The sequence below is a fragment of the Protopterus annectens genome, chromosome 8.part1, assembly GCF_019279795.1.
Source record: "Protopterus annectens isolate FY-2018-M chromosome 8.part1, PAN1.0, whole genome shotgun sequence".
Lineage (NCBI taxonomy): Eukaryota > Metazoa > Chordata > Ceratodontiformes > Protopteridae > Protopterus > Protopterus annectens.
Genome location: NC_056742.1, coordinates 235,861,046 through 235,874,725, shown reverse-complemented (window position 1 = coordinate 235,874,725; position 13,680 = coordinate 235,861,046). Strand labels below are relative to the sequence as shown.

General features: G+C 39.6%; 1 protein-coding gene across 4 annotated transcripts in view; it reads right to left on the bottom strand.

Moving 5' to 3' along the window:
• Positions 1-232: 232 nt before the first annotated feature.
• CKLF (chemokine like factor) overlaps positions 233-13,680 on the bottom strand; it is a 601,280-nt gene continuing 587,832 nt past the window's right edge. For all 4 annotated transcript variants that reach the window (XM_044081825.1, XM_044081826.1, XM_044081823.1 and 1 more), the window contains one exon: positions 233-1,344. In XM_044081825.1, the coding sequence (XP_043937760.1) occupies positions 1,210-1,344 (135 nt within the window). In that variant the 3' untranslated portion in view covers positions 233-1,209. The remainder of the gene's footprint in view (positions 1,345-13,680) is intronic.

The window sequence follows — 13,680 nt, the reverse complement described above, 5'->3', positions numbered from 1 at the left end:
CCGCATCCCACCACAAACAAATACAGACATTGACATGTAATCAGCCTGTTAAACTAAATGACAAATGAGCAAGTGCTGAGACAACATGCAAATCTGACAAGTTAAGTGATAATTACTAATTTTCCAAGAAAGCAACAGCGCCTGTACAGATTCTTCCAGATTAATATATCAGCTATTTTTTGAAGTTGCCAGGCTACAGTTTATATTTACCTAAAAAGAGACTACTGTCACATTTAAATCATGCCAGTATTTTATTCACAGCTTCATGGTTTTAAACATTACAGTTGGTATATCCATTGCAGTGCTTTTCAAAAACGTTTTATAGAAGCACAAACAGAGGCTGACATTTTAATTATTTTAACATATGCATAAAAACAAACAGGGCAATGTGTACAGTGAGGAGGGAGGTGACACCCTCTCAGCAGCAAAATACAGATCTGTACTGCATTCCACAAATATGATTTGTGAATCCATAAAGTAGAATCAGTCTAAATGAATTACAGCATGCAACATTTAATATATATGGAGTATATGTGCTAAGCTGGATATTAACTGAGTAACCAGTGCACAGCAAAATAAATGCTACTCACATAAATGACAATCTGTTATTTAAGATACTGCAGCCTAACAACCTGTTTGCCACGGTAGGGCAAGCTGCTTAATAGAGCTGCCACATTTAAATAATTCTGCCTTCAAATAAAGTTCTAAAGCCTACTACTAAAAAAAAGCTAAAGTCTTAACATGGAAATAGCTGATAGTCTTTAACAGGTAAAATAACAGACGTCTTACATTTCCTTTATGTAATAAGATACTTCCCCCATCCTGTAGACTCCCATATACTTTAAATCAGTTTGTTACTCTGCTTTTTATACTTGTGTTTTTTGAGCTGTGATGTTCCACAATCTTACCGGATGCTGGAGGAGTTATGTTATTATGTATGCAAATGTTCATGCTAATTAATCACCCAGATTTTTGGTCTGATGTACATACTTTTCAAGAACTTCTGTCCAAATTTTCTGTGTCTGGAACCTGTATAAGTTCTTCATTCTACACCCCAGACTTATTAACGTTACGCAGGTATTTAGATGAAATAATATACTATTAGACTTTTGTAAACTGATAAGAAATTTATACACCGGTGAAAGTCCCTTCTGGAAATTATCATGCTGTTATAAATAAATGGAATAATTTCAGAAAAGCCACACATATTTAATTTGCTGATTTAGGAAATACAGATTTTTCCTGCGCTGTTTTTGTAGCACTTGCAGGTTGATTAAATGTAACTGATCTGAACAGTAGAAAAGCATCCACAGAAAGCAGTATTGTTACGATGAAACCAAAGACCTACAATAAAAGAGAAAGAACTGTGTTATATCAGGATTTAATGTGCTTGTGTCAGCATACCTACATTCTTATAGAGTATGTATTGCTTTTTCTTCCAATGCATGATTGCAGTTTTAAAAGCCTCATCATTAGCATGCTGTTTCTAGATCTGCAGTATTTATCAAAAAACATGAAATGCTGCAAGATTTCACTTGCATGTTTTCATGAAAGCATAACTCTTGCCATTTGGGTTTAATGTACTTTTATGCTTTTGCATATGCAAAATACATACATATGTTCATACATAAATAAATAAAATAAATTTAAAAAACAGTGGCAGCTTAGCCTGTGGTAATTCTTTCCAGAAGAATATTGTTGGAGTACTGATAAGAGTGTAAGCACTGTTGGTCTTCTGGTCCATAATCTGCTGCCCTCCTCTGTTTTTCACTATCTAAATTCCTTGTTTAGACGGTTACGCTTGTTTACCTGTAATTGACGTCCTCCACATTTGTTAAAGTCCACCTTTACACAGTGTAGCCAAATATTTACCAATCTTTCAGGGCGAACAATGTTGTACTTGCTCTGTGTGGGAATACCCCCCTCCCTCCATCTTGAGTCTCCCTTGAAAATGGTCCATGGATTTAGTGTGATTGACTGGTTAACAAATTTAATATTTTTTATCGTACATTTGTTTACTGGGAGTGTCTGACTGACCCCAAATAGACCCATTTTCAGCAGAGGCCCGGGGAGAAAAGCTCCAAGTTACATAGTAAACAGTATTACCATAGAATTTGAAAAAAAAAAAAAAAACAGGTTACATAGCAAACAGTGATACAATGTAATACAACAGTAAAACAAATAATGCAGTAAAGATGGTTAGTCATACATAACTGCACATTATAATTGTTGGTCATTGAATTCAACACATAAGAAACAAAAAAACATTAATGCACTTCTATTTAAGGGGTGGGGTGGCAGCTTAACCAAGTTAAACAATTAGAGTAAAAATATAAAGTAATAAGCTGGAGACAGGATCCAAGGGAAAGACTCAGGGAAATAAACAATAGAGAAAAATAATATAGTATGAACAGTGCTAAAAAATTACTGAGGGGCAGCCTGGTGTTGAGCAGGAGCATAGCCAGTTTTTAGTCAAATGGGCCTTGAGAAGAATTTTGAATTTGGAGGGGTTAGCTGTGCAAAGAATGGGCTGGGGAACTGAGTTCCAAATTTTGGAGATGTGCTTTGAGAATAAGGCATCCCTGTACTTATTACTGGCTTTAAAGACTTGTAGAAGAAGTTTGTCGGGTGACCGGAGTGTTTTATTGCTAGTGTATGGTTTTACTAGATTTTTTAGGGACATTTATCTGGTAGGTAGATAATGGAATGGAAATTGTGAGTTGTTTGAGGCATAATAGGTTTGGGAGTTCCAACCAGTCTAGTTTGTGAAGAGCTGAACAATGATGTGTTCTGTATGGGAGGTTGGTGGCAAACCTGGCTATTTTGTTGTAGCAGGCTTCCAGTTTATTTAGATTTGTTTTCTTTAAATTTCTGAAAATTGGGGAGACATATAACAGAGTGGATAGTAGATGGCTTTAGGCAATGTCTGTTTTTTTGGTTTGGATGAGGAATGGTTTGGCTCTATGGAGTGCCCCGAGTTTTATGTGGACCTTTTGGATTGTTTGGGATATGTGCATGCCATAACTGAGGATTTGTCAATGGTGACACCTAATAGTTTGGTGTGGTCTACTGGCTCTATTTTGGTGTTATTAGTGGAGTAGATGGAGAATAGGATGGGGGCTGAGATATTTTATTGTTGGTAAATAATAGTAGTTTGGTCTTGTTGGGGATGCGTATTAGTTGATTGGCGGAAAGGTAGTATTCAACATCTGTAAATGCATTTTGTGTTCTTTGCAAAAGTTAGGGGATTGAGTTGGCTGAGCAGATGAGTGTAGAATCGTCTGCATACTGTATAATGTTAGCTGATGTGGTGGCTGAATTGAGAACATTTGTAAAGAGAAGTGGACCAAGTATGGAACCTTGGGGTATGCCTACAAAGACTGGTAAGAGTGAGGATATATTGATTAGCCATTTAACAGCTTGCTGTCTGACAAGTAGCTATGGGACCATGATAGGGTGGACTGCGATAAGCTTAAGGTGTCTAGTTGGTACAGACGTTTTTGGTGTGAGACAGTGTCAAATGCTTTTGACATGTCTAGAAAAACTGATGAAACATAAAGCCTGTTGATTCTTGACTGGTTGACTCTGTCTGTGAAGCTAATTAGGGTGGATGTATTCATATTCTTGGGTCTGAAGCCATGGTGTATATCTGAGAGGAGGTTATTGTCCAGGAGATGGTGAAGGATTTATGAGTGTGCACATTTCTCGAGGATTTTGGCAAGGGGAGGGATGTACTGCAATGGGTCTGTAGTTTGACAGTAGTGTCGAGGTGCCTCCTTTGTGTAGGGGAATGATATGGGATATCTTCCAGAGTTTGAGGACGCATTGCTCGGAGATATGCTGATTTATTAGTAGGGAGATGGAGTAAGTAATGGTGTCAGCTGCCAGCTTCAGGAATTCATTGTGAAGCAGGTCAACTGCTAGAGTTGAAGGTTTCAGTCGATGGAGAAGTTTGTAGGTATTGATTTAAGGCTAAATGCTACAGGATTGGTGGAAAAGGTGGTGGGTACAATCAGTGGACTGGTAGTGTTATTAATTAGTAAGGACAGTATGGAATTAGTAAAGTGAGAGTTGAACTGAGTGGTTATGCTTTCGATGGTGTTTGGGGAGGAGGGGTTAGGGGTTGAGGATTTTGGGATTGAGAAGCTGATTTATAGAGGCCCAACATTTTGAGAGATTATTTTGATGTTCCTGTTGGGCTGTCAAATAGTTTTTTGTGTCTGTTTTTATTTGCTTTTTGACTGTGTTTCTTAATTGTAGGTAGTTTTGGAGGGTTGTTTGGTTTTTGGTGGCCAGATAGTGGGACCATGTTTTATCTCTTTGTTTCATAAGGAGTTTAGTGTGTTTTGTTAGCCATGGGGTTGGTTTGGTTTTTACATAGATTTTTCTGATGAGGGCTACTTTGTCTAGGATTTCTAAGAATGTATTGTTAAAAGTACTGAATTGCATTATCTAATTGTTGATGTTTTAGTGGGGACCAGTGACACTGTTTCAAGAGGGAGTAAAAAATATCTGTGGAGAAATTATTTGTGTTACAGATTCCTTGTAAATGATCAATTTTTTAGGGTTTGCTTTGTGTCTTAGGAGGTAGGTGGGTCTGTGATCACTGAGGTTATCTGGGAGACACCCAGAGTGACGGCATAAGGAGGGTCTACTAGTGAGAATCCAGTCTAGTGTGGATTGTTTTTTTTGCTGTGTTTGTCAATCCTAGTTGGGCTGGTGATGGTTTGGGTAAAGCTGAAAAGGTTAATGTAGTTTGATGGCTTTTTAGAAGAACAGGAAGACCAGTCTAGGTTGAAATCTCCAGTAATGATTGTTTCTTGGTTGCTGCCCAATTAAGGAGATTTTTGATTATCATGGAATTGTTGCCTAGGGGGATGTAGACTGTGAAGATGATGATACATTTGTTATTGTTTAGTTGTGGGCTGGATACAAGTACTTCTGAGCTATTTGGATCAGAGGGATAGTTGTTTAGGTTAAGGGTGTCCTTACAGATAATTGCAATGCCACTACCTCGCTTGTTAATTCTGTCTAATCTAAGAATATTGTAACCCTGGGTTAGCAGTTCACTGTCTTTGATATGTGGCTTTAACCGGGTTTCAGTTAGTACGACTATATCGTGAGTATATAGGCTGAGGGTAGCGTGAAATTTCTCAACACTGTTGAGGATACTCCTTAGGTTAATATTTAAGATTAGGAGGTCAGAGCTACTATGGGTTGCTTCATGTAGTTTTATTGGTTGGTATTTTATGGTGGAATTGGTTGAGAGCTTGACTGTGGGCCAGGGTTAGGGCGTATGCCACCAGTCTGAATAAATACAGATAAACTGCGTAGGAATAGGTGGGCAGGTTTCATGAGTAATTTTAAATATTTAAGAAACAAATTAGAAGTTGGTTGGGTGGGAAAATACTTGACTGAGAAGAGTTCTGTGAGGTAGTTATTGTAGAGGTATGGCAATATTAAATTGGTTGGGTGAGTGTTGGTTGCTGAGTTGTGTTAACTGATGTGGGTGAGGAGATAACTGTAATGTGTAATGCAGTGTATGAAGTAATGAGACAAGTGGTTATTAGAAAGGTAGTTGAGACTATGAGTAAAAGTAACAGTGTTTGTTAGTGTTTGTAGGTTGAAGTGAGTTTGAATGTGGGTCTGGTGTGAGGTTCAGTGTGATAGGAGTGGTATTGGTTGTCTGTAAGGAAGTGATAGTGAATTCATGAAAGATGTGGCTGTATGATATTGATTAACTGGTGGGAGGGGAGGGGTAGTATGTGATTGGCTATTGACAGAATTTGGAACAGCAAGGGTAATTGAAGTGGGGGGTATGAAAATGGGGTGGGGTAGGGTAGGGTAGTGAAGAGAGCCGGAGCATAGGGAGGGTGAATGGAGCGGGTTGAGCACGAGGCAGATACAGCAAAAAAAAAGTGATCAGTTACAGCTCAGCTAAGTTACACAGCTAAGAGATAGTAGTTAACCAATTTGCAGACAGATGCAGTCTAATTTAGAGAATTTAGGAAGAAGGTTACAGGGGATATATTACAGTAGTTTGGGGCTGGGAAAATTAAGTACTATCGTCCGATTCTGTGTGCATGCCACTTTACAACCTGCTTGGGGAAACCCTAAGTATAAAACATGTACTGTTTTATATGTTTTATTTGTTTTAAAATAAATAAAATAACATACAATAACATACAAACTGCATGTTTCTGAAGTGCCTGTTTTATTCTATGCTCTAGTCACTTCATGGTGTTTGTGTCCTCTGCAAGAAGTGAAGAAACATGCTGTAAACACAGTTTTTATCTGCTACACATTTGCTATTTTATGTTCTATCACTAAATTCTACCACTTTCTCTAAAATATTTTAACACATATTAATTTTTTAGAACAGCACCTGGTCAGTTTTTGGAATCCATCTGTGCTTCAAAGGAAATTCAAAGCATAATGCTGAAAACAGAAATTAATTCAGATTTCTGTGAAATGAGGAGTTACCACAAATCAAAGTCTGTACATTTTTCACTGGCTTGTGGTGCTCTCAGAGTGGATTGATTAACAGGGGAATTGCCTGGCATCAAACCTCTCAACTGTACCAAATTCTTAGGTATTTATCAGTTTTGAGGGCAAAATAATAGGGTGTCATGAATTTCCGAGTCTCTCCTTCAGTTCCTGATTTTTTTTATTTTTATTTACAATTTTAAGTTATGGCCGACGTCATCATGCATTGCCAGTGTATCCCACAACGTCATCAACATGCAGGAGAGTGCATGATGACATCAGCTTCATGACGCAGTACCTGACTGCCTGTCAGACTCAGAGACTGGGGGGGGGTCAAATCGTGGGTGGTGAGTGACGTTGTTAATGGTTGTTTATTTCAATGCCTTTATATTTAGCTATACTTTATTGCACAGCATGACTGATGGCTACTTAGATGAACATTGGCTGTGAATTTTGCATTTTTTAAAGTTTCCTATTTTCTTTTTCATATTATTCCTCCTGTACACTATGAAGTATTTATTGCTGAATATGCCTATAGTATTATTTGCATAACAGTGAAGGATGGCTTATAGAACCAAGTGCTGGTGGCTAGACTTTGGGTTGTTTAATTGCATAAAGTAAATGTAATATAATAGAAACTGTTATGCTTGGAAAAGTTCACTCTGAGTTGCAGTAAATCATAACTCCCCAAAGTATTCTATATAAACGTAATGAAAATAAAACAATATTAGTTGTACTCTCTTGCTTTGTTTTTGAAACACTGTAATGAAAACCTTTAATTGCTGTGGACTTTTCCTGCTTTAATACTTTATTTTTTGCTTTTGCTGCTGTTCTTAAAAGTGTTCAATTGCATTTATTCTGCCTCTTTTATTACTGCTTGTTAGTAGCCTGATTACATTGAGAACATTGTTCTACTGAATTGTTGCTTTATACTGTATTTTTTGCTGTTTTGACTGTGATTTTAAGCACTTTAAATTTCAAATACCTCTGCACTAAGCATATGATAGATGCAGTCTTATAGACTCTAAACTGCCTTGTATCACCTGAGCACTAAAACCAGCTCTTCATTAAGATACTGAAAGACCTGAGGCATCTGTTGCTTCCGACTAACTATAAGCGCCTGTTTCTGCTCTTATATTGCACTCTTAATTAGTATTTGCATCCTACTGTCTTTGAATTGTCAGAACTGTTTTTGGACACACTTTACTGCATATACTGTACTAATATGGCTGTTGCATAGCCCAGTTCCAGACTTGCTGCTTCTAGGTCTGTTTAGTAACCTCTGAGCATCAAATTCAACCCATCCTTGTTGGAGAAAGCCTTTCTGCACCCTTTTGGGGGGAGATTGTTGTCTGGGTCGCATCTAATCAAGGGTGATAGGACTAGAGCTCAGAGACTGCATCCTTATTTGGTAGTTTAAGTTACAAGGGTTATTTCCGTCCTTATTTGTTAGTTTGAGTTAAAAGGTTTATTTCTTGTTTTATATAAGCCACACATCTGCGCTTCTTGAGTGTAGCGCACCATTGCACACTGCTGCATAGCAGTAGTTACCGTTGGTGGTTATAGTAGCAAACATTTTGCTTGTTAGATCTTCCCTTAGCACTTTGCTTGTGGTCTTCCAGAGGTTTTTCATGGCTCTGCTCTACTGTCAAGTGGAACACTAAGCCTAGCCTCAGAGGTTCCAATTTCCCACAGTTTCTCCAGCTAGCTTAATTGACGTGGGCATCCTGAGACAGTGTAGTAACTGCCTTATGTTCACTGACAGCATTCTGCTCCTAGATCACACAAACTCAACATGTGAGAGATGCAACTATAATATGAACCTTGAATCCATGCTCTCTCACACACCAGTCAGTACATATGACAATGAGCCGGTCATCAGCATACACACATCATCTTCTACTCCACCCAAACCCACACTCACATACCTGCATATGCAGAGGTCTTCACCAAAAACATACCAAAACACCAGAGCAGAGACCTCCCAAACACACACACACACAAGCATGCTACACATGATACTTCTTCTGCAGAACACAATACACATAACAGCTCACATACCAGTGTCTCACCTGTCAAGCCCTTAAGGTAAAACACAAAACCAAACATATTAGTCACAGGTGTTTCCCATCGTGAGACACACACATGTCCCTCTCACCAGGCTGGATACGGAGAAGAGCACGGTCAGCAGTCTGTCAGGTACCAGGATCAGCTATATCACACATGCACTCAAGTCTCTCAACAATAGATACTGTTATGACTCTGTCATAGTCCATGTTGGTGTGAATGACTTGAGACATATCTGTCTGGACTATATGAAGAGAGACATGACTGAGCTCTCGAAATAAGTGTTAGGCTGGTATGTCCCTAGCCTTAAGCAGCATTTTACTTTCACCTAGGTTGATGCCTCAATACACACAGAAAATGATTGACTTCAATAATTTGCTTAGTTTCTGGTGTCATTCCAAGGGGATACAGTATCTGTCAGCCTGGGATGACATGATCGACAGACCTCGATACGTTGTTAGAGATGGTCTTCATCTGTCACCCCTGGGATTTTGGCTACTGGCTAATGCTCTTGCCTCCCCCATAATGCCTTTTTAGGCAGTGTCTCAATGACAAAATTCCCAACATAAGAACTCCATCTAAGAACAACCTCAAAGTTTTGCTGCTAAATGCTAGGAGTCTTAACATGAAACTGCATCCACTGGAAGCAGTCCTCACCTTGGAAGATGCATATATTTGTGCAGTCAGGGAGACCTGTTTCAAGGCTGTGGAGAGCACCCCAGCCATATCAGGCTACACTTCATTCCACAAGTTCAGACCACAAACTGAAGGCATGAAAAGTAAAGGAGGCAGTATATCAATTTTCATTAAAGATAAATATACCACCAGCATGGCTCCCTGGGGATACTTCAGGTGCAATTAACTGTTGGAAGGACACCTATTCAAGTCATTGCCAGCTACAGGACCTCCTCCATGAATCAGTACACTAAATCTGCATATTTGGATCTACCTGAGTCTACCAAAATACATCCGAACACCATGGTTTTGGATGACTTAACTACCCATCCATTGACTGGGGAAGTTACTCATGCGGAAATTCACTTGCCCAAAGGTTCCTCAACTTCATTAACTCCAATGCCCTGGACCAGCTAGCTGACACCCCCACAAGGGCTGCCAGCATCCTGGATCTGGTGTTTACTAATATGGGGAACCACTGTAGCACCCCCATTGCGAGGTCTTCCCTGGTGAGATCGGACCATAAATCAGTCTTATCACACTTGACCCCCCCCCCTCCCCTTAGCACAAACTAAACTAAAAAAACTTCTCCAAAGCAGATTATAACCTCTTACAGGATGATATAAATAGCTTCACTGCACCTCCTCTCCCTCACATGGAACTGGCAACTATCCAGAGTTTTACACAAATGCTTTATACAAACACCTGAATAAATGCACTGACACAGCATTATCCTGATAGGACCAAAACAAGCTTCTCAAGATAGAGCAAATTTGTCTGGTAGACAACTTCCATTAACAAGCTTTACAATAAGAGGAAGAAATTGCTGTCTAAGCGTAAGATGGAGCAAGCTCCAAACCGGAAGCACTCCCTCCTCAGCTTAAACAAGCAAATAAAACTCATTGTGAAGTCCTCCAAAGCTAACTACAAATCCAAATTAGCTTCCTCAACTAAGGACAACCATACGGCATTATTTAGTTACATCTGTAACCCTAAAGGAAAGGCTCAGATTTCTGCCAAACTGGTAGTTAATGATACCACACATACTGAGCCTGTGGACATTGCTAACCTGTTAGCCGACAGGTTCTGTGAAAATGTCACTCCCCTTTCCCCGCCACACTTACCCCAAGGCATCCCTACCACCTGTCCTCTACTCTGTATCTCTAAAGAGCAGGTAGTGAATGCCGTCTCTAAGGTCAAAAACACAGCATCCATGGGACCTGATAACATCCCAGGCTGCATCCTACATGGGCTCAAACAAGAATTAGTAATGCCATCGGGTACTATCATAGTATAAGCACTGACTTCATCCCAGCTGAATGGAAAAAGAACACCATTATCCCCTTGCACAAAGGTGGTGCTTCCACTGACCTCAAGAACAACAGACTTATGACTAGCCTTATCTGCAAGGCCATGAAGAGAATCATCATGGACCTTATCAACAATGACAATGGTAACATCCAAACACTTGACCTTACTCAATTTGGATTTGCCAAAGGGAGATCATGACTGTTAAACCTGCTGGACTTCTTTGAGACAGTCACCAAGGTCCTTGATGAGGGGAAATCTGTACATACAGCCTACCTAGACTTACCCAAGGCTTTTGGCACCATCCCCCACTATGATATAATTGACAAAGTCACCCAGAGAGGTATCAACCAGAATATCATTAGATGGTCACTAACCTGCTCAATGACAGAACCCATGGAGTCAAAAGAGGGAAATCCACCTCCAACAGCAGACCTGTAACCAATGGTGTTCCACAGGAATCAGTCCGGGGATCTCTACTGTTTGGAATCCATTTCTCCAAAGTGCTAGCTAAAACTAAAGGTCTGTGGCTGACAAAGTTTGCTGATGACTGCAAACTGGGAGCGGTCATTGAAACTCCAAATTATGTCAACAACCTACAAGGGGGACTTACACAAACAAATAATCGGTGCCAAAGTCATGGCCTTAAACTCAATGCAAAAACTGTATTACCATCCCCTTTGCTAAGATTGATGTTCCTGCTAACTACCACATCAATAACAACACCCTAAGTATGCACTCAGTGGTGAGAGACTGGGGCGCACAGGTTGACAGCAACCTTACCTTTGATCACCATGTCTCCACAGTGGTAAGAAGGGCATTCTGTATTGCTCATCTTATACGTAAGGGCACTGTCTCCAGAAAAAAAGAAGTTATAATCTCCCTGTACTCTTCCCTCATCAGGCCAATAATTGAGTACAGTGCCGTTTTTGGTGTTTACCTTTCCAAGCACCTGCAGAAATTAGAGAGACCACAAAGGTTCTTCACAAGAAGAATTCAAGGTCTTCAGCATCTGTCCTATGAGGATCATCTGAAATCACTGTCACTATATTCTGTTTCATAAAGACTCCCCAGAGGCGATCGCTGCCTTGCATATAACTCAGTCTTTGACCCTGCTTTATTGGAAATGCTGAATATCCATAAGTGAAATGGTACACGGCTTACTCACTCTAATGGCCCTAACCTGGTTGTTGTTGTTGTATCTTTCGGCTTTTCCCGGTTAGGGGTTGCCACAGCAGAACTCCGGTCCGCTAATGATTGGTAGTAGATTTGTATGTGCCAACTTGCCGGGCCTGACGCACAACCTTCAAAGAAGGAACGCCCATTCACGCATGTCGCCACACAGAAGACACTCTAACTGAGAATCGAACAGGACAACGTCTTACTGTGAGGCAACAACACTACCGCAGCACCACCACCGCAGTACGTGACATTAATAGAACCTGCTGGAGGAAGAGATTTGTCTCCCAGAGGTTACCTCACCTTTGGAACAAACTCCTGCTTCATGTCAAGCAGAGCTCCTCATTGGCATTCTTCAAATACAATCTGGACGACTGGATGGGTAAATGAACTTCACCCCAGGGGTTCAACCTATGTCCCTCTTGGACAAGGGCGATACGTGCTGATTGTGGAAATAAGGGCAAAACCTGGCTAGGCTTGTAAGGGTCCTAGGGTCATTAGCCTAGTAACCTCCTATGATCCTATGATAAAGAGACGCAGCCAGTTAGAATACATTAGACCATAGCATACCTGTCAATCTCTCAGAGCAAGAAATCTGGACAAAGCCAAAAGTAATGGTGGGATAAAGACCCCTACTGTCCCTGTAAGCACAGATAGTTACTAGAATAACAGATTTTGCACTATTATGCATTTTCTGAGGGGTATGATAGCCTGACATTATTTACTATTATTTAGTGACTTCAATTTTCATGTTGGTATCCCACAATTCCATTGGAGTGGGCAGGGTTACATGATTAAGTATGCAATTTTTATATTAATCAGCATCCCGATTTTTGGCCAGTTGCACCTACTTTTCATGGGCCTTTGTCCAGATTTTTGATGTTTCCAGGTTGAAAGGTATGCCTGGCATATGTCCCACATGGGGATGCAGAGGACTTTATCCTCACATAAAGCATTGTTTTTTCTTGAAGTTCTGCTTCAATTAGATGAATGATTCTTCAGCCTGTTACATTCTGTGCATTCATTCATCACTTTTCTAACAGATGTACAAATAAATAGTATTCTTTTAAGAATGTTCAGCCCTCTTTGAATCTGCTGTGCTTTCCTGGATTCATCTTGTTCCTTCTGCTGTTCAGACTGCTGTATAACCCCATCCATTCTTAAGTGGCACTAATGTAAGTAAAACACCTCATTAGAATATATCCATAGATTCTCATTTTAATTTAATTAACATTCATCCCAAACAGACTTCAGCATCACTGAAATACTCTGCCTTTATCTAGGGTAATTCTAAAGAGTCTGCTTATCAAAGCAATCATGCAGCCTCAGAGAGTTAACTGAGGAGTTAACTTTAGACTTCTAAATAATACTTGCAGAGCTTAGTACTTTTTAACGACTATATTTTTTTCAGTTGTCCAATAAAGTTAATTACATTGTAATGCTGTAGTTATTACTGCTACCAAAATAAAGAGGGATTCTCTAGAATATTGTGGCTTGGGCACTATGACACAAGGTCCACTTCTGTAGATTTTTGGGCTATCTTAATTGTCCAGCTTTCACACAAATAGTGATCTTCATGTTATCTGTTGTAATTATCTACAAGGTTCTATTCAATGGAGGCGTGGATAATTTTAATATCACAAAAGTATAATTGGCTGTAGGGTAATGCTATCCAGTTTGAATTATTTTGTAGTTATAAGTTTCACTGCCTTGTCAACCAAAATATTTTGGTTTGGAAATGCTTAATCAGGCAGTTGTGAGGGCAGACTTACTGTACATATTTTGAAAATTTAAGGTTAAAACTCTGGTTTGTTTTCCTTGGTCTTCAAAAAAGGCATTTATCAATGTCAAATGTTGGCATGTTATGTTTTAAAGGGTATGCTGAATGAGATTGTTAATGGAAATGCTACTGACGTTAAATAGGGATAGTTATAAATGAAGAAATAAGTAATAAATATGTACAGT